The sequence below is a fragment of the Pholis gunnellus genome (assembly GCF_910591455.1).
Source record: "Pholis gunnellus genome assembly, chromosome: 6".
NCBI classification, from domain to species: domain Eukaryota; kingdom Metazoa; phylum Chordata; class Actinopteri; order Perciformes; family Pholidae; genus Pholis; species Pholis gunnellus.
This window is the reverse complement of record NC_136532.1, coordinates 7,938,456-7,962,024: the sequence shown is the minus strand read 5'-3', so window position 1 is coordinate 7,962,024 and position 23,569 is coordinate 7,938,456. Positions and strand designations below refer to the sequence as shown.

Genomic DNA, 23,569 nt, shown 5'->3' with positions numbered 1-23,569 from the left:
TCCGCAGTTTTGATTAGGCCTACGACAGCACACACAGGTGGACGTGATGGGGAGCATGGCGTGATGTCTTTCGCGTTGAGTTTCAAAGCGGTGCTCGTGATCCCAGAATATGAAATCCTCATTTATGCGTGTATGCAAAGCTTATGTCGCAATATGAAGATAATACTTGATCCGTGCCCTTGGTGTCCTCTTGAGCGCACAGAGCAGCAAGTGACCTGCTATCGATGTATGGATTATAAAGCGATACAAACAAACGCTCTGCGCAGCTGCTGATTCTAATGGCAGACATCTGAAACATGACACATTATTAATAACACCTTGATGTAACCAAAAAAACGTGTTCCGTGTTGTATTGGCAGCAGAGGAACTTTTGTAAACACCTTCGATCACGCTGTTGTATTACGGCACCATATTATTTCCCCCACGTTATGAACGCGCATATAGCTGCTGTGCGCATGCGTATCCAGGGCAGCGACCCAGCGCACTATGGGGTCAAAAATTTAATTTGCATATGGAAACAGCATTTGAAGCCAATCGCTTTTAAAAGAATTCTTGCAAAGTATGCAAGTTATATGTTAAATAGACATATCGAACTATTTATTTTTAGGGAAATAGCTGCTGCAGCCTGGAGACTGACGTTTTAACCCCAAGCTGCCCGCTTGCTGAAGAAAAAAATAATAATGGAAAATGGAAAATGTATTGGGTGCTGAATGCAGTACATGATTGAATCTTTGAAAATCATTCAACTAAAAAAAAACACACTTTAAAAAAAACAACTCAAGGATATGCAGTCAAGTCCAGGCAGAGACGCCTAACTTTAAGTTTTTTCTGCATTTTGTCCTCAAATTTAGACTAAAAAGTCACTGTTTGCTACGTGCACGGAATATCAGTATCAAACCCGTTGGTTTAAAATTGAAATAGCATATGTTGCATGTTTCTTCTTTTATGTGGCATGGTTCTCTCTAATAACAAGTAGAACAATGTTAATTCGCTTCCTCGTTTAAACTTTGCCTCTCACCAGAAAGCGTGGCAGCTAGGCAGCTCCTCACAGGAGAGTTTTATTTTGGAGGTTGTGGCCCGGCAGTCTTTCTCCCCGGCTGTCCCTGCTCATAATGGAGCAGATTGGATTGTTGGCGGATGGGGGCGCTTCACCGCCATTAGAAACACACACAGACACATACACACGGACACACATACGCACACTCACTGGCTCGGTCTATGCGACGCTACGCGTGTAGCCCCTGGAAGTGGACTAGAAGATGGACTGAGTTGCAGATAAGACAAACAAATCTTCACCGCGAAAGCGAACCGGACCCGATTATTCGATGATCGGATGATGTGAAAACACTGATCGCAGAGATCAGTCCGGGCCGAGCAGGCTGAAGTGAAGAAGCAGGACTTTTCCGTGCCTGTTACTCACGCTGGCCATCAGATGACCAAGTTCTGAAAAGTCGATCTGCGCTGTCTTTGCGGGGTTTCAGCTCGAGACTTCGGAACAAGTAAGTACGTTTGTGTTTTGTTTCTTTCAAAGCGCGGAGAGCTTATTTTTTGGCGTTCACCCATATCTCCGAAACTCCATGTGTTAAGCAGCTTGCGCACGATCCTGGAAACTTTGCCAAAAAAACCCAAAATGTGCATTACAAATGCTATTTTGCTCGTTGCAAAATCTTGTTTGACCAATCATACATATTTAATATGCTGAGTCTACTGCACGGTTTATTTGAAGCTCGCATTAACATGACATAGACTTAAAGTTGCTCTAAAATTCCGCTGCAACTGCTCACGAAGTGACAGCCGTGGTCTGTGTGGACAGATGTAGCCTAAAGAGCGTATCCTGATAAATATCAAATCCCAAAGGGAGGAATAAAAAAACATCTGTGCGTGAGATAGAGATGAGCTAAACTGGCTCGCTTGGAAAATGAAACCTCTAATATTAAGTGTACAGCTGAAATATTCTGTAGTGTTTCTTCACTGTTGACACAGTCTGGTGTATTGTTGCAGGCACAGATGGGAATCAATATATAGGCCCATGCTCGCTCCAGTGCCCATGATATGCTTATTTATTTGACTGTAGATGCATTACACGAGGAGTGCAACCATAGAGATAATCAGTTCTCCTTTTTTTTTTAACTGTTTTGATCTATTAATCAACAAATGTAGACCAGTGTTAATGAGAAGTTGCCAGAGTTCATGATGCCTTTTAAACTGCTGATATGTTGTCTCATCAACTGGCCAAAAACACAAAGGAATTCAGTTTACATCAATATAGAATATATAAAACTGGAACCAGTTTATGTCCGGATTCTTACTGGTTAAATTACTTAAACTATTAAAAATACACTCAAGATATTGATTAATTTAGTACCACACTACGTTACTAAATGAATTAATTGAAAAAAAATGTCCACCCTGTACGAGCAGTTTGACAGATTCTATGTGTTTTTATTATTACACTGTTTGAATTGGAAAGCGCAGCACGCTGGGATGAGAGGCAATGTGCAAACTGAATCTGGTTTTGTGTCATATTTAAATGTGTTTCGCCCTGCTGTAGTTAATGAGATTTCTTTAAGAAAAAGCTTTTACTGCACCGTTGAGTCCCATGACTTCTTCCTCTGTTGTGGCTCCAGATCATTGTTTTTATCTAAATCATATATAAATTGCTGCGTGTTTATTATCCACTGGATGGCATTAGTTTAGGGACCAATTTAAAAATAATATACAATCCCCTGACACTGTGGGATGTTATGCATATCACAAACCAGTTTTCCTTTCAGACCGTATGGTTGGATGGTATTCACCTAAATAAAGCTAAGCCATACTCAATATGATTGTTACATCGGCTCCTCGGATGCAGAGAAAAAGCAAGTTGAAGGACACGTATAATAGCAGCCGTCAAAGCACCCTCCTGAGGTACAAGGTGTATTAATAGACGAGGCGAGGATTTTTAAGAGACATTATAGTTCCATCAGTTTCTGAATCAGTGTTTGCTCCACTCCCACATACAACATTAAGTACAGCTGTTATGTTCTGACAGCACTCGGGAAGACCATTAGATTTTTACACACATCAACGTGCACTTTGTCTGATGGTGGTTGTCAGGATGAGTGTGTGTGTGTGTGTGTGTGTGTCTGACATTGTCTGCAAATTGGAGAGTCCGTGCTGCACATTTATACTTAGACTTCATTCTTTATCTAAGCACTGATTGTGCACTTATTAGTTTGCCTGTGACTGTCCATTCTGTAAAGTTTGAATCAAGTCTCTCTGAAATGACCAACCGAGGCATAACCGAGGTTATTGTGTTGATGTTAAGCAGCGGAGACACCCGATGAAAAGGTAAGATTCAGGCGAAATTTAGCTTGACAGCTATTAGTTGTAATATCTTTGACAAACTGTTGCATGCCCGTGCGTGTGCACAGACACACACACACAGCGCGGCATGCTGCAAAGCAGACATTTCCCCTAAAAGATCGATTTTGAGATCTGTGCAGCACACACTCTCTCCGTTTCTGCTGGACCCGGGCTCTAGCTCGGACTCTTTACCTTTCTTGTTCTCGCTCCGATACACACACTTGATTTTACACGTACACGCCTGCACATGCACGCACGCAAACACCAAACGCTTGCTTTCATTCGCCTCACACACACACACAGACACAGTGTAGCAGGGGTTTGCAGATGTGTGTCCCGCTTCTAGCACAAGCTCTCCTCATGCCAGTGTGCTGACTCTGAGTTTTCCACTCTCTCTCTCTCTCTCTCTCTCTCTCTCTCTCTCTCTCTCTCTCTCTCTCTCTCTCTCTCTCTCTCTCTCTCTCTCTCTCTCTCTCTCTCTCTCTCTCTCTCTCTCTCTCTCTCTCTCTCATATATGAAATAAGAGTTGGAGACATTAGAGCACATCCAGCATCCAGACGTGAATGCCTGAGTGCGCTCACAGAGACGCAGGTTAAAAAATGCTTTCTGTGTGTGTGCGTGTAGGCCCGTACCCTCTCCACAAACGCACACATACTCATCTCACCACAGGTCAGGGCATTTATGTGAATACGTCCAACAGTTGGAGGTCTATTAGAAGCAGCTGGCTGAGCTGCAGCTTTTGGGTCCTGCCTTCTTCGTCTGCGTGGACCCTTCCTAACCCGTTTCTGGTCAAACGTGCAGGCTCATGTTGAAGTCTGTTGTTTACTGTTTATTTTATTTTATTTTAAAGAAAGAGGTTATCGTGGTGAAGGGGAAAGTCGTGGGCAGAACATATATTTTCATGATTTTTGAAATGATGACGATGATGTTGAATTATTTCTGCCACGATATTTGTGAAATAATGTGTAGTGGTTATCATGCAGCAAGTACAACCGTGCTTTGTCAAGACGGAGCGATTAAAGATGCTCCATTGGTCCATTGATTGATGCCAGGTGCTTGGAGGTCTATAGGTGCACAGTACGTGAAAGGCCTGTTGTGTTGCTGTGAAAAAGCTATTTTTATTTATGTTTGCATAGTTTTGTCGCAGTCGTAGTTATTACACACACTTGCTTTTAAGTGATTTCAAGCTGATTTGCTCTCACAAGCTGCACACCAAAAGAGGGAGCGGTTTACAGTTTCTCTCAATAGCACGGTTTTTAAAACGGGGCTCGTCTAGTCAAAACACGACACACAATTCACACAATCGGATCAGATTTTGTCACCGTATGGCACACACACACACACGGTTCATCTGGACACTGATTGTTAGAGTGAGGTACTAGATTGTTAGAGTGAGGTAAATGAATATATTGACCACACACAACACACAAAGTGTTGCACAATGATGAAGATATTGATTTCTCTCTACATTGTGAAAGCAATCAATGTATTTCCAAGGGTTGCATTTTGCACTGAAAAATGGAGAAGAGCATATTCTAAGTAAAGTAGAAACACAGCAAAATCATTTGTGGAGAAAAAAAAAAAGAGCATGAATTACATACATTTTTTAAACTGCTAATACAGGTCTTTGAGAACAGCTACTCGCTTTAGCCTCCATTGTTGTTGTAAACAGGAAAAACCTGTAGTTGTTTCATAATGCTTACATGATTGATGAGTAGACAATCAAACGATCAGGTGTTTGGCCATGGGTGCGGCATTTTCGTTATACCAGTGTTTTGGCAAAATAAAGTGCCATATTTAATTGCAAATTTCCTTGCAACGCTCAAAATGTGTTTAGGGTTTTGAGACATGAGCTGAGGTTTTGCTCTCAGTGTCTCAGTATGCTTGTGCTTTCATGTGTCATTTTAAAAATAAGCACAATGGCTGGAAATCAAGTCTTCTTGGTAAGATTTTGTGTTTGCATGTTATCCTTTGGGAGTGCAATGCTGTCTCCACCACCGGCTAGCTAAACCACTGGCTGGAAGAACATTTCACCCAAAGGGCTGGTTCCTCTCAGCGGGTTTCCTTGTGGCATCACACTCATGTGGGCTTAACTTTTAGTAGTATACCTTTTTAGATTGTCTTTGGCTCAACTCTTTTTTTTGTCTTTCCTTGAGGAATCAGACGCTGAATAGATTTTGTTATGTAGGCTTGGCAAGTAATTTAGTGATTGGTTCCAAAGTAATTAACAAGTTCATACTGAATTGATTAATATCTTCCTTTAACTTGTCATTAGCCCAGCAGTGAGGCACTTGGAGCTCAGAGTATCAATACGTTTTGTAGTGAAATATAGACTGCAATGAATGAAATAGGCAAGGAATAAAAGTGAAGAATTGAAAGTGAGTGAGCGAAAGATCAAGAATGCACCAATGGGAGACATCACATTCGCATTAATTCATTCAAAGACTTGGAAGAGTCCCTAAATCCTCTGAAGTCACTGAAAGGCAAGTCATGCCTCTTGTCATGCTGTATGATATTTCTAAAACCCCCCGTTGGGCTAAAAGCAAATGTTTGGAAACACGTCTATGTTAAAATCTCTACTTCTCACTTGATTTATACCCTCAGTGAACATGAGTTTATGGTCTCAATCACTAGTTTCAAGTCTTCTTCAATACAGCATGATGTTCATTTGGTAAATTTAGGGTTCCATTTAGAGTACAATAAACCATAAAGCAAGGCTTGCTTAAGGTGTGGTTAACTTGTGATTGACAGGTCGCTGCCACGGCGTTGTTCCGCCTGGGAGTTGTCCTTGTTTTTGTCTTACAACTAAAACTCTTTTACAGTGTGTTTACAGTTCATGCAATTTAATTGTAACAACTTGATTGCCTAAAAATGTCTTTATCAGCTTTTGATTGTAATTAGTTTCCCCTCATTAAACTTCTGGTTGCAAAAAACAAAGGTTGGAGACGGCTAAAATGCAGAAAAGACTGCTCCTTCTGCTTTAATGCATATATTTCACAATTTTTCTCTCTCAATTGTGTACTTTCATCTTGGGACAGCCCGAAGTGGCACAGTGTAGGAGCCTTCGCTAAAGGGCCAATTGCCAATGTCTTTGTAAAAATCTTTTTGGAGCGTCTGGCTCCCTCAGAGGAGCTCTTTCCTGGTTGTTTTTACCTTCAGTGAGACGTCTGCCAGCACTCTCCGTCTGCCTTGCACTTCATTTCCTCTAGCCTGAAGTACTTAACTCCACACGGCTTTCTGATATTACTGGAATGTTGACAGAAGCAGAGGGACACAAAGAAAGAGAAAGATTAAAGGCTAATGTTAATTATCCTAACCCTTTGCTGCAGGCCAACACACCCCTATTTTAACAAAAGTGTGTGTGCACCTGTTTCTAACGAGTGTCTCTCACAGATTGGGGTCGACAGCTCATCGAGGGTTGTGGGTGAGGAGGTGGTCCATCAAAGCCATAATCCCATTCAAGGGTAACCTCAATGTTTTGCATGTATGTCTGTGCACGGATGTATGCATTTCTATAATCGTGTTAATGAATGTGAGTGAGTGTTTCAGTACCTACCTCCCGCCCTTTAAGGTAAACCTCCACACACTCCAGATGACAATTTCTATTTAGCTTTTCAAGTTTTTCAGGATGTTAAGTAAATAGCCTCGGTGGTATTTGTTAACGTAATGTGTATGTATGCCTAAGGTCTGACAAACGGGTTCAATGTATTTTCCTTCTCGGAAAACATTCCCAGAGCCCTCTTTCAAAAATATTTTAAATTACTCATTGTGCGCATGTGCTAGCAGTCTTCTTGATCACTGCCAGGCGTATGGCGTCGCCTTTGCTCCATAGTGAAAACCATTTTGTTCTTCATCATAAAAGCTCAAAATATATATCTCTTTAGAGATATAATGCAAAGATATCATAGATGATCATAGTGATTTCTGAAATACTGGACTAGTGCAATACTGTCTCTTTGCTCAATAAATGCATCTAGGCACTGGATCATTTATCTTAAGGGATCTAAAACACAGAACACGTAGCAAAGTCAGCTGTACTCCTAAATACTTTGTCATAATCTTCAAAAGTACTACAAAACACGAGTATCCTAACTTCTCTGTACTGTACTGTAACTTTAAAGAACTGTGTCCTAGATTTCTGTCCATTAGAAATACAAGTGAAGCTGTTGTTTATTGTTAGACATAACAACTTCAAATCTTCATTGTCTTACAAGCATCAGGGCACCCAGAGAAACACTGCCGTAGCAAATGTGTCTGAATGACCACACATGTCCTCACAAAACACAACTTTGACCTCAGTGTCCCCCAGACACACGTACTGAACAAGGTAAATGGAGTTGTGTCCTCCAGCTGTCCAGAGAGAGGGTGAGAGTGTGTGTGTGATGAAGACAGAATAGCAGAGACAGAGCAATCATTCCACAGTATTTCTGCTTTTTATTTGGAGGAACCCCTAGATAAACTTGGGCTTGCAACATCAATCTGTGTGTGTTTGTGCATGCTTTTCTTCTGCAGCTATAGAAGGGGCTAACACAGACATGATGTGACCTCTCACCCCATAACCTGTTTTTTTTTGTTCTTTCTTTGGCTTCAACCTCACATCATCACCCCATCTACTCCTATGACCTCCTCCCTCTCGTGACAGCTCCCTTTTTGCACAAACACAGATGATCAATAGAGGTGTGTGTGTGTGTGTGTGTGTGTGTGTGTGTGTGTGTGTGTGTGTGTGTGTGTGTGTGTGTGTGTGTGTGTGTGTGTGTGTGTGTGTGTGTGTGTGTGTGTGTGTGTGTGTGTGTGTGGCAGAGGTAGTGGGAGGAGGTTTGACCACAGAGGCCTTAAATGTTTACCAAGGGACCCCAGGAGACCGGGGCCGAGCCTCCCTCTTTTCTAATTGGCTGAGGCGGTCTTCCTGAGAGTCTGCAATTGGCAGAGAGGAGGAGAGGAATGGGGGAGAAACGTGCATGAGCTGGAGATGAAGCACCAGCCATGCCAGGCCTTTCACATGAGTGAGGGGCTGAGACTAATGTTGGGCTTAACATGAGGCCACATGTCGGAGTGGAGGGACCGTTTGGCCCCCTGTTATAGTACTTTAGTTACTCGACCGATTTAAAGAATGTTAGACTCTGAAAGAAAAGACAATGTAAAGAAAAAAAGAGGAGCAGAGAACTTAACCCGTCAAAAATAAAAAAGCTGGTTTGAAAGTGCTCATCAGAGGGCTGTTAACTTCACCCTGATAATGGGGCTTTTGATGAGTGGAGAGATGTTTTTAATCAGGATTCCAGAATGACAGATTATCAAAACTGAAGGGAAAGTGTCTGACAGGATCTTATGAGCAATAATTGATTGTAAATGGAGCATTTTAGGCAGGCGAGATTCACCCGCTGTAATGAGTTCTTGCATTGTATGACTTGGCACTTGAAAGCCTCTGACACTTGGAATTCATCCACACACACACACACACACACACACACACACTTGTGACTGCACGTTTATGTTGATAGACTGAACTGGGAAATGTTTTACACTGTATGTTGTAGAATATACTCACAAGTCCAGTCTTACAAACTACAAGTAGCAAACTTGAATTTTGCAAAGCTTATGAGATTCTTGTCTTTATGTTCTTGGTTTATAGTTTTTTGTAGTACTTCTATCTTCTAATCTGTAGTAAATCTAATCTAGAAAAAAGTAATGTAAGGTGTTCTGATTTGAAATAGCTGCCAGTACTTTGATATGTGCTGTTATACGAACGCTCATATGAACTTTGCTCATAGATTTTTTTTATTTTTTTTTTGCCTCTAGGTCTGGCAACACTCTATCCAAGCTTGTCAGTCTTAAAAAAATGTGCCTGCGCTGGCCACATTGCTCAGTAGTTGTCACTCTGTATATCAGATTGTTGTGAAATAGTCACTTGCCTTACTATTTTTAGGCACGGCAAACAGTTTTCCCCATAAAAAAAACATACAGAAGAAGAATTTCATATGCCAAAATACGGCCACAGTTGCCCGGAGAAACATAGCCTCTACGTTTGGGTCTGCTGGCTGCCCAGCAAAGTTGCGGAGACACAGCTGTAAATAGCCATGGGTGCGGACAGAACGTTTGGGCTATATTTAGAGGTTGGACTTGACTTGAGAGTTGTCAACACCAACTTATTGACCAGGAAGAGTTTTTCAATATAACAGACCATAGACATTATTCTAGTTGTAGGTAGATGGCCTGGGTGAGAGAGGCAGTCGCCACATTTCTGTGTGAAAGGTTTTGTTTGAATCTTCAAGTCTAGTTTCTAGAGGAGGAGTCAATGTTCCTATTGCCGTGGTACAAAGACGTCTTGCTAGATTCTCACAGCATGTGATGATTGGACACCAAATGTCAAATGCTACTATTCGGTAATGTGATTTGGCGTGGGGTATGAGCTGCTATACTCAGTATGTTTGTGTTAACAGTGGATCAAATTACTTTGTGTGAAGGTGTCACACGTAGTGATGACACATGGATGGTTATCATATGCCTCTACCCTATGGAGCATTTTAGGGTCTTTCATTGTTTTGGTTATACGGCTTCCATACAGTATTGCTTTGGTTGACTCTCACCGCTCTCATCCATTGTTTCTGGAAGCAGCAGCAGGGTAAACTCTCTGCGCAGCACCAATTGGCAGACAAACAAAGTTAAGGACCAGCTGGTGAACATGTTTGAGAGAAAGGTTTAAAGTTGTAAGACAAAAACACGGACAACTCCCAGACCTGACGATGCCTGGGTAGTGACCTGTCAATCCCAAGGTAGCCCCGCCCTAAAGCATATGCTGCTTTATTTTGTATTTTACTCCAAATGGACCATAATTTACTATATGAACATCACACTGTCTTGAAGCAGGCTTGAAATTAGCAATTGAGACCATAAACTCATGTTTACAATGTTTACTGAGGTAATAATCAAGTGAGAAGTAGTCATGTTCTCATAGACTTCTATACAATCAGACTTCATTTTTCAACCAGAGGACTAGACTGCTGATGACCATTTTGAGATAATGCAAGTTTAAGGCACTTCCGCATAGGCGTCACTTTTCCGACCTGGAGGTTGCCGCCTGCCCCATATCTACTTAAATGGTGATAATGTGTCAGTGTTGTGTTTACAGCTTGTTTCTGCTGCCCCCGAGTGGCCCTAAAAATCAATGCAGGTTTGATATATTACCACATGTGGTGTTACGTTTATGCAGTGTTATTAATCATGGTTCATAAACCAGAGTGGTGTAACGTGGACTTGAGTAATGTATCAACATATTAGGCTTGGCCTCGGAGGAACAGCAGTTACAATTCTAACAATTTAAATGACCCTGATATTTAATTCACAACCAGTTGGCGTCACGAGGGATCACTTTTTGCTTCTCTCTCAAATCACTCTTGCTGCTGTCATTTCGAAACCTACAGTATATATTAATGTCTGGTGGAAATCATGGCTGATGACAAAATCATTTAAAATGGGTTTCACAGAGAAATGGTGTATAAGAACTGACAAATAAAGAGAAAATGTTTCTAGGAGGTTACACAAACACTTACTGCTTACATTCAACCTACAAATGCTGCAGCACCAACCGGCCATGATAATTAATTATTCCCTGTCCCGTGTTAGGTTTCACATACACCAGCTGAAAATAAATGGCAGTGGCACCCACCCACAATTTAATGCTCACTGGCCAGAGAGCAAGAAAGAGAGAGAAAAAAAGGGAGTGAGGCCGAAAGTAGTGAGGGAAGGAGGCGGTTTTTCACATGGGTATGTCATCATGGAGTTCAACTGATAATTATAGTCACTGTCTCTATCCCTCTCTCATTCTCCCCTCTGTCTCTCTCCAGCATCATGGCTGCCTTGTCCTCCTCCTCCAATCTCCTGCTCCTTCTCCTAATGTCCTCCCTGGATTGGCTGTCCACTCCGGGATCTGCATTTTTCATGGGCCGGCACCGCGTGACGTCACCAGGTAGGTTTACTGGTGTTTTTTTTTTTTTTTTTTTTTTTTTACTGCTTTTCTTTGGGACAAATATATGCAGAAGAAACAGATTAATGCAAGACAAAAAGCATCCTTCAGCTTATTAAGCTCTCTCTAATGCAGCTCATCAAACATTAACAAATGTGATTCCGGTTTTTGCGCGCAGCCCGCTGTAGACACTCGTTATCGCGAGTGTCAACATCAGTTGCAGCACGCTGTGTTTGCTCAGATACATGTGGAAAGGTTCACCGTTGATCAAACGCCGCTCTTTCCTGGTTTGGCTTGTCAAACAGCCTGGTGATCAATAGTGCTTGGGTAAATATATGGTCGGAGCGTCTCTGTCAAAGTCCAGGGACAGGACGACGCAGAATGTTCAGCCAGCTAATCCAGCTGTCACTGAACCATTTGAAATAATTAGGTGAAAGAATCCTGCGGCTGAGAAAACAGGCCAAACAAGCAGATTACATATGATTTACAACTTGAAATCCCCTAAGGCAACAGGCGGCCAAGATAGATATCTTTTTACTTTTAATATCCAATCATAATCACAGAACAGACTGAGGGTTATAGCCTTGTGGTGATTTGGCATCTTCCTCTACTGTTTGAAGCCACTGCAGCTGGAATTAGGCAAAAGTGCGCAGCCCTGCCAGAAAGAATCTCTACACTAGAACAGCATGATTTAGAGAAATCCTCACAGCCAAGATTCAACTCCCAAGAATGTATCAATTCTGCTGTTGACTTTGCTAAAACCTGTCTCTAAGCTTTAAAACGTTGCTGTGTGGCTGTTTGGTTCTGCTACGTCTGCATTATTGGGGATGACACTTTTGACAGCAACCGTTTTCAATGAAAACCTTTGTTCTTCATGATGAAATGAGGAATTGTTCATTTTGGTAAGGATTACATAAAAAAAAAAGTAATAACAGCTTATCCACATGCCCTTGGGACATCGATTAGATAAAATCACACATAAAATAGAGCTGAAACAATTTATCGATGATATGACAGAATATCAATGTCTATTGAGATAATTCATATATCAATAATTCATTCATCAAGTAAAGATGAAAAATGTGTCCTGGTAACAACATATTTAAACATATTTAAATGTGTTGATTAGTTAGAACCTTTTGAAAAAAAAAGGTTTTTCACTTTCAATTTTTTTTTTTTTTTTTTTTTTTTAAAACTTGGCTAAGCTTCCCTCAGTTCCAGTTACCTTAGTTGAGCATGCAATTCAATGTACCGCAAACATTTGGCAACGCAATAAAAGTCGTCCGTAAATAATACATTTTGGCAAGTCGCTGTCCTTCCAGTGTATTTTTAGGTGCGTGGGCATCTGCTCGTTATCTTTAATAAGCGAGCCAGACAGCGTTAGACAGAGACCTGAGAAATCTCCAAACCATCTCTGCCCGTCTGGCTGCTGCAGCACCTGTTGCCAGAATGGAGAGCACGCACGTTACCTGGAGGAATCTTGGCTGTGAGATACGGGCTCCAACGGAGGCCCTATGCACTTGAAGCCCGGCTCCTCCGGTCCACATGTCAAAGTGTCCTTGAGCGAGACACTGAACCCAAAGGTTGCTCCCCAGGCGATTTACAGCAGCCCAATGCTTTGGATGAGTTAAATAAAGTTGTCAGATTTCATGCATGTTCCTGTATCTTTGTGACAACTGGAATAACGTTTTAGTACTGGGTTCCTGCACATGTACGTGTGAAGGATTTCTCTGTACTGCCTTTCTGTGCTGATGATCCCTTTTTAATGTAATGCACAGACTTTCTTTGCCAGGAGACCGCTGTTCGTGTCCCGTTTGTCACGTCAGTAGTCACGTGAGTTGTTACTTACATGGGTCGCTAATCAAAAGACTCGTTTGTCACTCTCGTATACGTGAGTCGTTTGTCAGTCAAGTAAACGTCAACCACGATCTTTTCCTAAAACTAACTAAATGTTTTTTTTGCCTAAACCCAACTTCCGGTGAAGACTGAAGTTTATTCTGAAAAGACACTATGCAAAAGTGACACGCCGTCTTTGATTTGTCCAAAACTGATTCTAGACCACTGACCAAGCGTCGGAATATTACGAGTTGGGAGTGTGAATGTGTTGTCAAGAAAGTGTTGATTTTTTTTTGCGATTGTGCCAAATTTTCATAACGTCCTTGAGCAGGACAATGAACCACGATCTATACCAGACAAATAGTTTGGCACTTCAGTACGGCTACTCCTTTTTTTGGGGGGGGGTTTAGTGAAAACCAGCTGGGAATATTACCAAAGTCATGCACTGGCAAAGGCCAACTCATCTTGTCTTGAGTCCACACCCTTCTTCTTCTGTTCTTTTAGGCTTTATTGGGGAGAAAATGCTGCCAGTATTAATGCTTTGTGCTATTGGATGCTTTCATATATTTTTCTTCTATTTATTTGTAAATTCTGTGTATGTACGTGCAGATCAACGCAAAAACCGGAGTCAAATTCCTTGTATGCGTACGCATACATGGCCAATGAAGCTGATTCTGATTGACTGGTGAATGTTGAAGCCTCACAGATTTAAATGTTGTCCATTGTGCAATCTGCAGCTTTCTTAGCTGCATCTATCGGGGAATAAGGGAATAAGTCAAAGCTTCGCCGGTTGAGGAAAATAAATGACTCAGTGGACCGATGTGGCACAGAAGTTTGAGAACATTGGTTCAATTATTGTGTGCTGTGAACATATTGTTCTTTCTGCTCTCCTGCTTTAAGTGCTTTTCCAAGCAAAAAAAAACATTCAAGTGCCAGTGCTGGTACCAAAGCAGAACAAAAAAATGTTGTCTCAGAGATTTTGGTTGTAAAACAACTCCTCTTCTTTGCTATTACAGCCTTTTAAACCATGGACTGAAGTAATATCTGCATGAACTAAGCATTGCTATTTGGATCAAGTGATCATTGTTAAAGGCCATGTTGGCATTTTGACTGGAAATGAATAACTGAAAATGTTTTTCCGACGTGTATCATAAATTCTTGGTTATTGCTATGCGCTTTGGGCATTGGTTTTGAAAAACAGCTTGTGTTGGAGAGTCTAGGTCAAGTGATTTTGGTGTTTCGTTGGGTGTAGCTGAGTGAGAATAACTCCTCCGAATGAGAGTCCTGATACGATACTCCAACAGACATGCGACGACATGTGAAAACTAGAGCCTCCGTTACAAGATGTGTGTAGAATAGAGGCAGTTAATATCCTAGTTAATTATAGAAATATTTTGTTGATCTTCACACGTAAAAAAAACCCACAGCTACCCCTGATTACTGGTTAAGATTCCATGTTACAAATAAAGGCACTAATGTAGAACCGATGGGTCTGTTTGCGCTGCACTTTAAATCAATTAGCAATATCACACAGACTTTTGAGCTCCACGTCTTTGCCCTTGGGTCTTTCGACTTTGTACTTGTTCACAGACTGCAGCAAATATCTTTATCTCTGCGGGTTTCAGCTACCTTTTCTGATAAACTCTCAGACAAACCGCAAATACGCAGATGAGGTTTTGACCGGTCCACCTCATTTAAATCGTTACAATGGTCTCCATACGCGTCTCGACAACCATTTAAAACATCTGTAAACACAAAGCAGCTACTGATTGCATCAGCAAACACATGCAACCTGTGCCTTTCTCAAGCTTACCAGTGTCAACTCAAACCTGACACCTGCTGTCTACACTTAAAACGGCCCATCAATCTTTGAGTAGCCCTAAACATTGTGATTTTGGGGTTGTTTAAAACCATTTTGCTGTTCCATTTGGAGATCTTAAAGAGCCTTCCTGAAATTCTGAGGGTTATTCTGTTTCTGCAGCATTTCTATGTCCGTTGTAGAGCCAGCCGCATAACAAGCCAAGAGTAGACATTTGGAGACGCTCCCTATGTATTTAAAGGCTTACCAAAGTGATTATAGCCACTGGTAGTTGTTTGTCTTGATCTGACCTCATGTACACGCTGTTCTTATTTTAACAAAACGAGTTGAAAGGCTAAGTAAGGCTCATTAGCAGCAGGGCAGACTGAGGATTATCATATAAAAAGTTACAGGGAGCCAAAGTGAAACCGGAAATGCATAATACTCTTATTTATTTATATATTTTTCGATGTGTAAAATATTTGGGTAAATGGTGTGCCCGACCGGTGTGATGTAGCTTTTACTCAAAGCTTGATATGCCTAATATCATATTTAACAAAAGATTTGCGAAATAAGAACGAGGAAATATAGAGGAGTCACAAATAATCGCATAACTAATATCAAATTCTGATGGCAAGTACAGTCCCATTTTCTTATAATATGAAAAATGAATCCCAGGAACAGTTTTTCAGAAAGACAAAATACTCTTCATAGGTGATTTCTTTGAGTGATAGAGGCGAGTGGAGCGGCGGCTACAGCTTAGAAACAATGTCAGGTTTTCGGCTCTCACTTGTAACACATGCTACGGAGCCATTTTGACTCATTTCTGAAACGGGGATGTCCCACCTCAGTGTGAGGCCGCGCAGTCGCCGGCTGAAATGAACATGTTGCTTTGGTCCCGTGTGAAAACGTCTGACGCCCTGCTGAAGTGTCGAGGCCAGCAGAATGGAATAAGCCAGAATAAAAAAGACGAGAGAGAAAGTGAAAGGTGGAGAGAGTTTGCCCTCAGTATATGCAGATGTCCAAGCTGGAAGCCAGACACCCCCACTCATCTATATTTACTCTCACTTGGATGTAATATAACATAACTAAGCCAATACTGTGGGGTGTAATGGCATTAGGGGAGATTAACATCGTTAGTTCAGGCTAATAAATCTCTGGGGGAAGAAAAGGCTGACTGGGTCACTGCATGGTCAAACGCATCAGATTGTGTCTGTAAGACTTCAAAGCTATGAACACTGATGGGAATCATGAGGATCAGATGGAGCGGCAACTCGTCGCTCTGTGGTCCCGGACTTAAAGAAGGAAGAAAGAAGCCATAGGTCCTGTTGTGTAACTGGGAGGAAAGGCGCAACGTTTTCAAGGAATGGGACAATGGAACGTTGATATTCTCTGTCTGTTTTTGTTTTGAAGGTGTAAGTTCAGCGTGTGTCCGTGCACTCATGTGTGAAACTGCTTGTGCATGTTGGTTATTTATATCATCTGTTTGCATTCCCTTGTTTGTATCTTGTTGCAGCCTCTCACCTTTCTCCCCCTCACTTGTGGCCCACTTATTGCTCTTTCTGGCTCTCTCGATGGCTTCTTGAATTAACCTCCACTCCTAAGCGCAATTTGAAAGGTTTTAATTTTTATTTCCTCCACAAATTGAATTACATGTGCATAAAATACAGAGTCCAAGGAGCCCCGAAGAGGACATGGGGAGAAAGAAATGTATGGGTTTCTCCCGAGAAACTTTTGCGTTGTATCTGAATTTGTAATCGTTCGACCGACTCGTTTATAAGGCTGTCCTGGCCAACCTCAGCAGCGCAGTTGGCTGCCAGGAGAGGGTCGTCAGCTTGATTAAGCTCACCTTGGCCTTCCAGGCTATTAAAGCCGTGCCCTTGTGTGAACTCCCATCTCTCCCTTCCTACAGCTCACGTCCACCCTGCATCACAACGCCTCCACACCACACATGGCACAAATCCCAGCACTGCTCATATTTGCTGACACTGCTGATTCTGCACACTTCATTGTTCATTAGCTTTATAAATTATGTTTGGATTGAAGTAAAACCTTGTGTAGAAAACTCAGTTTTTGTCACATTCCCTGAGCTAGTTTGTGACACAGACTAAAGATGAGACAATTAGCTAGCTAGCTCACCCCACGGTCCCTCTGCCTCACTCACTAGGAGAACTACTACTACTTTGCTGGGAGGAGAGTGGACAGCGGCTCCAAAAAACTGGTGCTGCAGCTCTAAGTTCGGCCAGCAAATCCAAGCGCCGGGCTCTGACCCCATACACTGTTAGAGAGGTGAGACCCAGAACTGCCGCTGGCTACCCTCCCCCTGGCCACCGGCTCACTTGCGCTGGGTGAATTTAAGCTATGCTATAGCCGCTAACTGAAGCTCGTTCTCTAACAGCTACTGAAGCTCAGAAAAATAGCCATATGGGGAACTGAACTTGATGGATATACTGTTCATCAGACCACAAATGAGACCAGACTTGGCTAGCTAGCTTCGACGGGAGGTCAGCGTCTGACCCGGAAGTACTTTTACCTCATTTTTGGGGGGTTTTCGCAAACGTTTTTGCAAGATTTTACATCTCTTTCTCTCAACCTTTGATCCAACACCCCCCCTCCCCCATGTCCCTTCCGGGGCTCCGTATGAGTCGGTACGGATGCATTTGTGACACAAAGTAAATTCTCAAGTCTGTTCATTCTTTCTCTTTCTCATCATCCAAGACACTTTCCCTGTGGAAGACAAACAACGCCGTCTGCTGCACCCACATTAACGCATCTGCTGGTGTGTGTTGCAGAAAAGAGCATGTGTGTGTATGAGCTTTGGTGCAGGGATATAATGTAGAACTCGGCATGTGTGAACTGACGGGCACTTTTACTTTTAGAACAGTGTAAGTATATGCTGTCAATACCTCCATCTGGTTAACAGAAACACACACACACAAAGACAGACTGGCATGGGTCAGAACTACCAATTACATTTACGTAAGTGTTCAAAGCGGTGCCTACCTGTTCTGGAGACATAAAGCAAGTTAATATTGCATCTCTAAATACACAATGTTTGGGCTGAGATAACATCAAATAAGTACTTTTATGTTATAGCTTTACCCTAAAAAGAAGAGGTTACATTTTCCTGTTAGGGTTAAATTGAGACTTGCAGTGGCAATTCAGCTTTGTGTGCCTTGTAATTGTGTTTACGCTGTCAGTAGAGAGCAGAGTACGAGTTTGTGAGTGAACTGACCCGAGGACAACGGGTTCTACTGTTCAGCAGCCGTGTGTGTTCTCTTCAAGCATAGGGCAATTCAAATCAATTACGTGCTAATGGCACAATGAAGAGACACTCAATGTCCATATAGCTAGGGTTTATGTGTCTGTCTATATGTGCTTTTCTGGTGTTATTGAGCTATTTTTGACAGTGAGAAACACATAAGAGCACTTCCTAAAACCAAGTCACTAACTGTACATGCAGTCATAAAGTAAAAGATGATCAAGTTTAATTTATTTACTTTAACCAGATTTGTGTCAAAGTGCTTTACACAGGAAATATGAAATGCAGTGAGTTGCAGTAGTCGTAGCAAGAACTTCCTCCATGTCAGAGGGAGGTGGGATGTGCCCAATTCTGGGTGCAATTTAATTTTTTTTTAAAGGTAAATTTAACAAATGTGTATATGACTGTGAGGGAGTTTTGTTCTCATGAAGATTCAGAAAATTGTGTCCTGAGGTATGTCTGCTATTAATGAAGCATACAATATATCTAAGTTTCACCTGCATAGCAGAACAGTCAATAGAGGCATATGAAAAGAGTAAAGGACCCAAAATAGAGCCCTGAAGGACACCAGACAGTGGGGACAGATAATTAATCACCTCCAGAGACTGGGAAATTTCTCCAGATGAACCAGTTTTTGACAAACTGCAACATATCAACAGTACCCTACAACAACAAAAATGCTAGATTTGCACATTCACTCTCTCTGACTGTTGCCATCTATCTGTTGCTCTCTTCCTCCTCCTTACTGCACATCTCCTCCCTCCTTCGCAGCCTTTTGAAGCGTTATTAACCTTGACACTATCTTAAATCTGCAAATGAGCTGGAAAAGGTGATAATTCATAGCACAATAGTCTACTTTCCATCCCGCTGCTCATAACAGTCGAGCATTTCCCAACACGGTAACTGATAAAGCCTGGTCGCACCTTTTCTCACCGCAATTTGTAGTGCTGTTTGCCAGCTGGCGCAAGGGCCGGGAGAAGAGGGCTTTATTTAGGCTTTTTAGTGGATTTTAAACCTTAATGGCTAAAGCTGACATCGAGGTAGATAAGTGGTTTCCTAGCTCCCCTGTATGGACTGATGAAGACGGGACGTGAGGCTAAGAGCTGTTTATCAGTCTCAGACAAACACAGCCCTCAAGGGCCAACAGATACATATGGACAGACGGGATGAGCACACACACAATTAAGTTTCTTCTTCCAGACGAAGGCTTTCAACGGCTGATCATTTAATGGCAGCTGGCAGGTACATGCAGGATTTAGCTTTCCATTACTGAAACTGGTTATGTATTAATATGTGTCGAAAATTACCAGTCTATACATGGCAGGTAATTAACACATAGCTGTCAAGACTTTGCCCCGTGGCTTGTGAGCCAGTCACAACTTGAACAGTTTCTTATTTTCTTTTTACAGCAATACATATTAAGCCGAGAGAGAGAGAGGAGAATTGGACACTTTCCAGGTGTTGCTGCACAACCTTCCACCTCTGACACACTTCAGAATGACTAACATCCACAGCCTTTAAAGTTATTTTTATTTTTTTAAAGGCTGTACCTTCTGACCTTTGCTAGCAGAGCCCCATTCTTTATGGAGAGGTTAACTTTCAAATCAATCGCTGTGTGCTTTAGAGTCTTCACCACCAAGACTACAACAGCTACACCACCAAGACTTGCACATTGAAAAAAGTGCAAGCTGCCTGAAATGTTGCCCCACCACGAGACATATTTGAACCCAAAGTTATTTCACTTTTTATGTAAATTGTCCTGCTGTAGTTCTAAGCACTCCTTTGCATCCAGTGTCAGCAGAAAGCTCTTTGATGGTAGCAGCTGGAATTTGTTGGTTGGGGGAGGGGAGGCCCAGTTGAAATAGCAAAGCTCTGGGAACCAAGACAGAAGATGAAGGGAGGGAAGGTGGGTAAGGCGGAGGGAGTGTTGAGAGCTCCAGGCCTTGGAATGCGATGAATTATGAGGTTGCACTGGCATCAAATCAACAGTAAGCAAAGCAATGGTGCAAATTCTGTGTGAATAAATGATGAGTATTTGCTGTCTGGCCTACTGGGGGTTGGGCTTGTTTGTTTGGGCGTTTTGTTGCGGTGTCTGGTTAACTTTGGATGCACGCTAGCCGGTTGTGTGCAAATGTCGTATGCATTAACATGCTGGTAGTGTGTATTTTACCCCTTTTTTTCTCTCTTTTAAAGATTTAGCAGCAGTCAGTGAGTCTATGTGGAGATAATTATTCTTTAATGTCTATGAAATCCAAAAAAGCGATCCCATGACAGCGCCCTGCTGCATTTGCGCAGCATTGCTCCAACCAGTCTGTCTTTAATTTAATTCTGTGTTGTGAAGCCCGTTTATGTTCCCGTGGTCTGGTGTGTGTGATTTATGCTGCAGCCAGCGCTGGAGGAGAGCGAGTGGAATCGATGATACCTTCACGTGGCTTATTTATGATTGCAGCAAACGCCGGGACTCTCGTGGATGAATGAGAAACTGGCCTCCGACCGGGAGGGGGAGGTGGCGTGGGGATTGGCGATGAGGAGCGACAGGGTGCAGAGGGAGAGGGGGACAGGGCTGAGTCAGGGCCTTGGGGGTGGGGCAGATGAGAAATGGAACGGGCAGATCTAAAGGTTATAAAGGCACAGGGGCTGAGCTTTGATGCAGCCGATAACTCTGTCTTTCAACAAGTGGTTTTTCTACTCGCAGATTTGCAGGGAGCTGAAATTGATTTTAGAGTAACACACGATGCAGAACTGCAAGTTAGCCTTGTCTCCCACCAGCAGAAAGTGTTATCCCCGCTGCAGGGCTATCATCTGGCAACTACAGGAAACTCGTAACCTCCATCACTGAAAATACTTGATGCTACAATGTAATGTACGGTGTACGTCTAATTATGTTAACAGAGAGGAGTGTGACAAAATTAGACTGCTGTCATGGTTTAAGGAGGAGTAGGGATAAACCGGTGATTGATCAGCCTCATGCAGTCTGAGTTCTTCTGATTACCCTGCCTCTGATCCTCTACCTTTCCTTTGTATCTTTCTCTCGCTGCCTTTCAGCTCCCCTTGAACCTCATATCACAGAGTGCATATCGAGGGACCAGACGACATTCCAATGTTGGTGGAGTCCAGGCAACTTCCACAACCTGTCCTCCCCCGGATCGCTCAGACTCTTCTACATTAGGAAAGAGTGAGTGTGACAGCCGCAGTGCCTTCTTTACCGCGAGACGTTCAAATGATTGTTTTTCATGTGGAGCACTTTATGCATCTGTGTGTGTGCATATATGTGAGTTTAACGCAAAGTTCATCTTCTGTCATTGTTCCCCCTCCTTCAGCTCGCCCACCAGTGAATGGAAAGAGTGTCCAGAGTATGTTCATTCAAATCGGGAGTGCTTCTTTGATGTCCCCCACACGTCCATTTGGATCACCTACTGCATGCAGCTTCGCAGCCAAAACAACATCACCTATTACAACGAGGAAGACTGTTTCCATGTGGAGAATATCGGTTAGTCAAAATATTTGTGCAATGTGCATGTATCCAGATTTTTGCAACGCGTCCAACGAATGAGGGTAATTCTACATCAATTCCACATCAATATACACTCAACATTGTGAAACACGTTCTGTCAAAACAATTTCTTTCCACCACATGTGGAAGTAGCTGCGCTGACCATTTTCACAGATTGCCGAGTGAATAATTCAAACGGAGAGAAGCGTATGCCGTGGGGCGTCAGAAAATGCGCGCTGCTATTATAATCGATCACCTGCACAGGCTGTTTCTAAGAAATGCTACTTGCTGCTGCATATCGGCTTAAACCAGCAAATGTCACATGCTTGTCAATATCACAGTGTCAGATATGCAGTGTTTGCACAGTAAATGTTTTGTCTGACCAGGACTGTACAAAAGGCTGATAGATACTGTAGTATCACAAGACATATGTCATACAGTCGCTGATATCTCTTCGGCGGAGAAACGTTTGTGTTTAGCTCTCGTCGTGTGCGCACATTGATTATCACCTTGTTATTAAAGCTTAAACATTTGGATGTTGTCCTCCGCTGAACCCACGGCAGGGTGCAGAGTAAAGGAGTTGGATGTCCTGGACATTTTCTGTGTGTATTCAAGGATGAGCCAGCCTGATATTCAGTACATTGCCGATGTTCCCGCTGAGTTTTCCTCCTTCCTTACTCGTGCAACCCTCAGGCCAAAATGTGAAACCTTTACACAATATATATTTTCATCTAACAGGCTAATTGCCATGAATTATTGGGGATACATCCTCTTACTTTTAGGGACCTTGTTGCTATACATCTAGTATTCACCCTCAAACCAATCTTTACATGTTTAGCCCCACAACTGGTAAGGCTTAGACTAGCATAGTCGTTTGTTAACATGTTCATTTAACGCTGTTGTACTGTAGAGTATAATGTATAAACAATGTATCCTCTATTATGTATTTTATTTATGTTAGTCTATGTTTTAGCAATTTCAAACTGGGTTTTTTTGTCAGTTCATATTCGGCACATCACACTAACACACATACAGCATAGGTGACCTCCACTCTACTGTAGATTTTTTTTAATTAATTCACTAAAAGAACGCAGTTTCTTTGATCCATTGTTTATTTGTTCATCTACACATAATCGGGTGCATTCAAAGCCATTCATTGATTTACCATGTTCATAAACAAGTGTTTTCTCTCTGTTCAAACTGCACCTTTGTCCTTTCCCGGGCAGTACGTCCTGACCCACCATTGTCTCTAAACTGGACCCTGCTCAATATAAGTCCCTCCGGGCTAAACTATGATGTCATGGTCAACTGGGAGCCCCCACCCTCTGCAGACGTCAGGGCAGGCTGGATGCGCCTTGAATACGAGATCCAGTACAGAGCGAGAAATGCCACAAAATGGGAAGCAGTAAGTCTTCTCTTTACTAGCTCCTGAATGATCTCTCTTCCTCCTTTTGCTTTCATTTTAATACACACACACACACACACACACACACACACACACACACACACACACACACACACACACACACACACACACACACACACACACACAGGGGTAACACTTGGGAACACACGCACCGTACAACTTTACAAAAGGATTCTGTGCGCAGGCACAAGCTGACACATGCAAACACTCTTTAAAGTAAATTGTAGGTAGGTGTCGTGTTTCCTTTCCCCTCCCCCTCCCCTGAACTTGTGCGGCTAAAATGCAGTGTAGCTCTGTTGGCAAGGCAGTGGAAGCCAGAGCAAGCAAGGCCCTCTGGGAAAACGCAGCCTCTCTGAAGGAAGTGAAGGGAGGGATCTGTAGGTCAGAGGCCATGGGACCTTGCACAGGCTCGTATTCAGTAATACGGGGCCAGCCAGTCTGACAAA

The 23,569-nt window shown here is 42.5% G+C and overlaps 1 protein-coding gene across 2 annotated transcripts in view; it reads left to right on the top strand.

Moving 5' to 3' along the window:
• The first annotated feature begins 1,190 nt into the window (after positions 1–1,190).
• ghra (growth hormone receptor a) overlaps positions 1,191–23,569 on the top strand; it is a 30,287-nt gene continuing 7,908 nt past the window's right edge. Inside the window, exons 1-5 of one of the 2 annotated variants that reach the window (XM_079161356.1) lie at positions 1,191–1,499; positions 11,190–11,311; positions 21,250–21,379; positions 21,525–21,694; positions 22,924–23,102. In XM_079161356.1, coding sequence (XP_079017482.1) covers positions 11,194–11,311; positions 21,250–21,379; positions 21,525–21,694; positions 22,924–23,102 — 597 coding nt within the window. In that variant the 5' untranslated portion in view covers positions 1,191–1,499; positions 11,190–11,193. Of the gene's footprint in view, positions 1,504–11,189; positions 11,312–21,249; positions 21,380–21,524; positions 21,695–22,923; positions 23,103–23,569 lie in introns of both variants that reach the window. The other variant, XM_079161357.1, reaches the window with a different exon arrangement.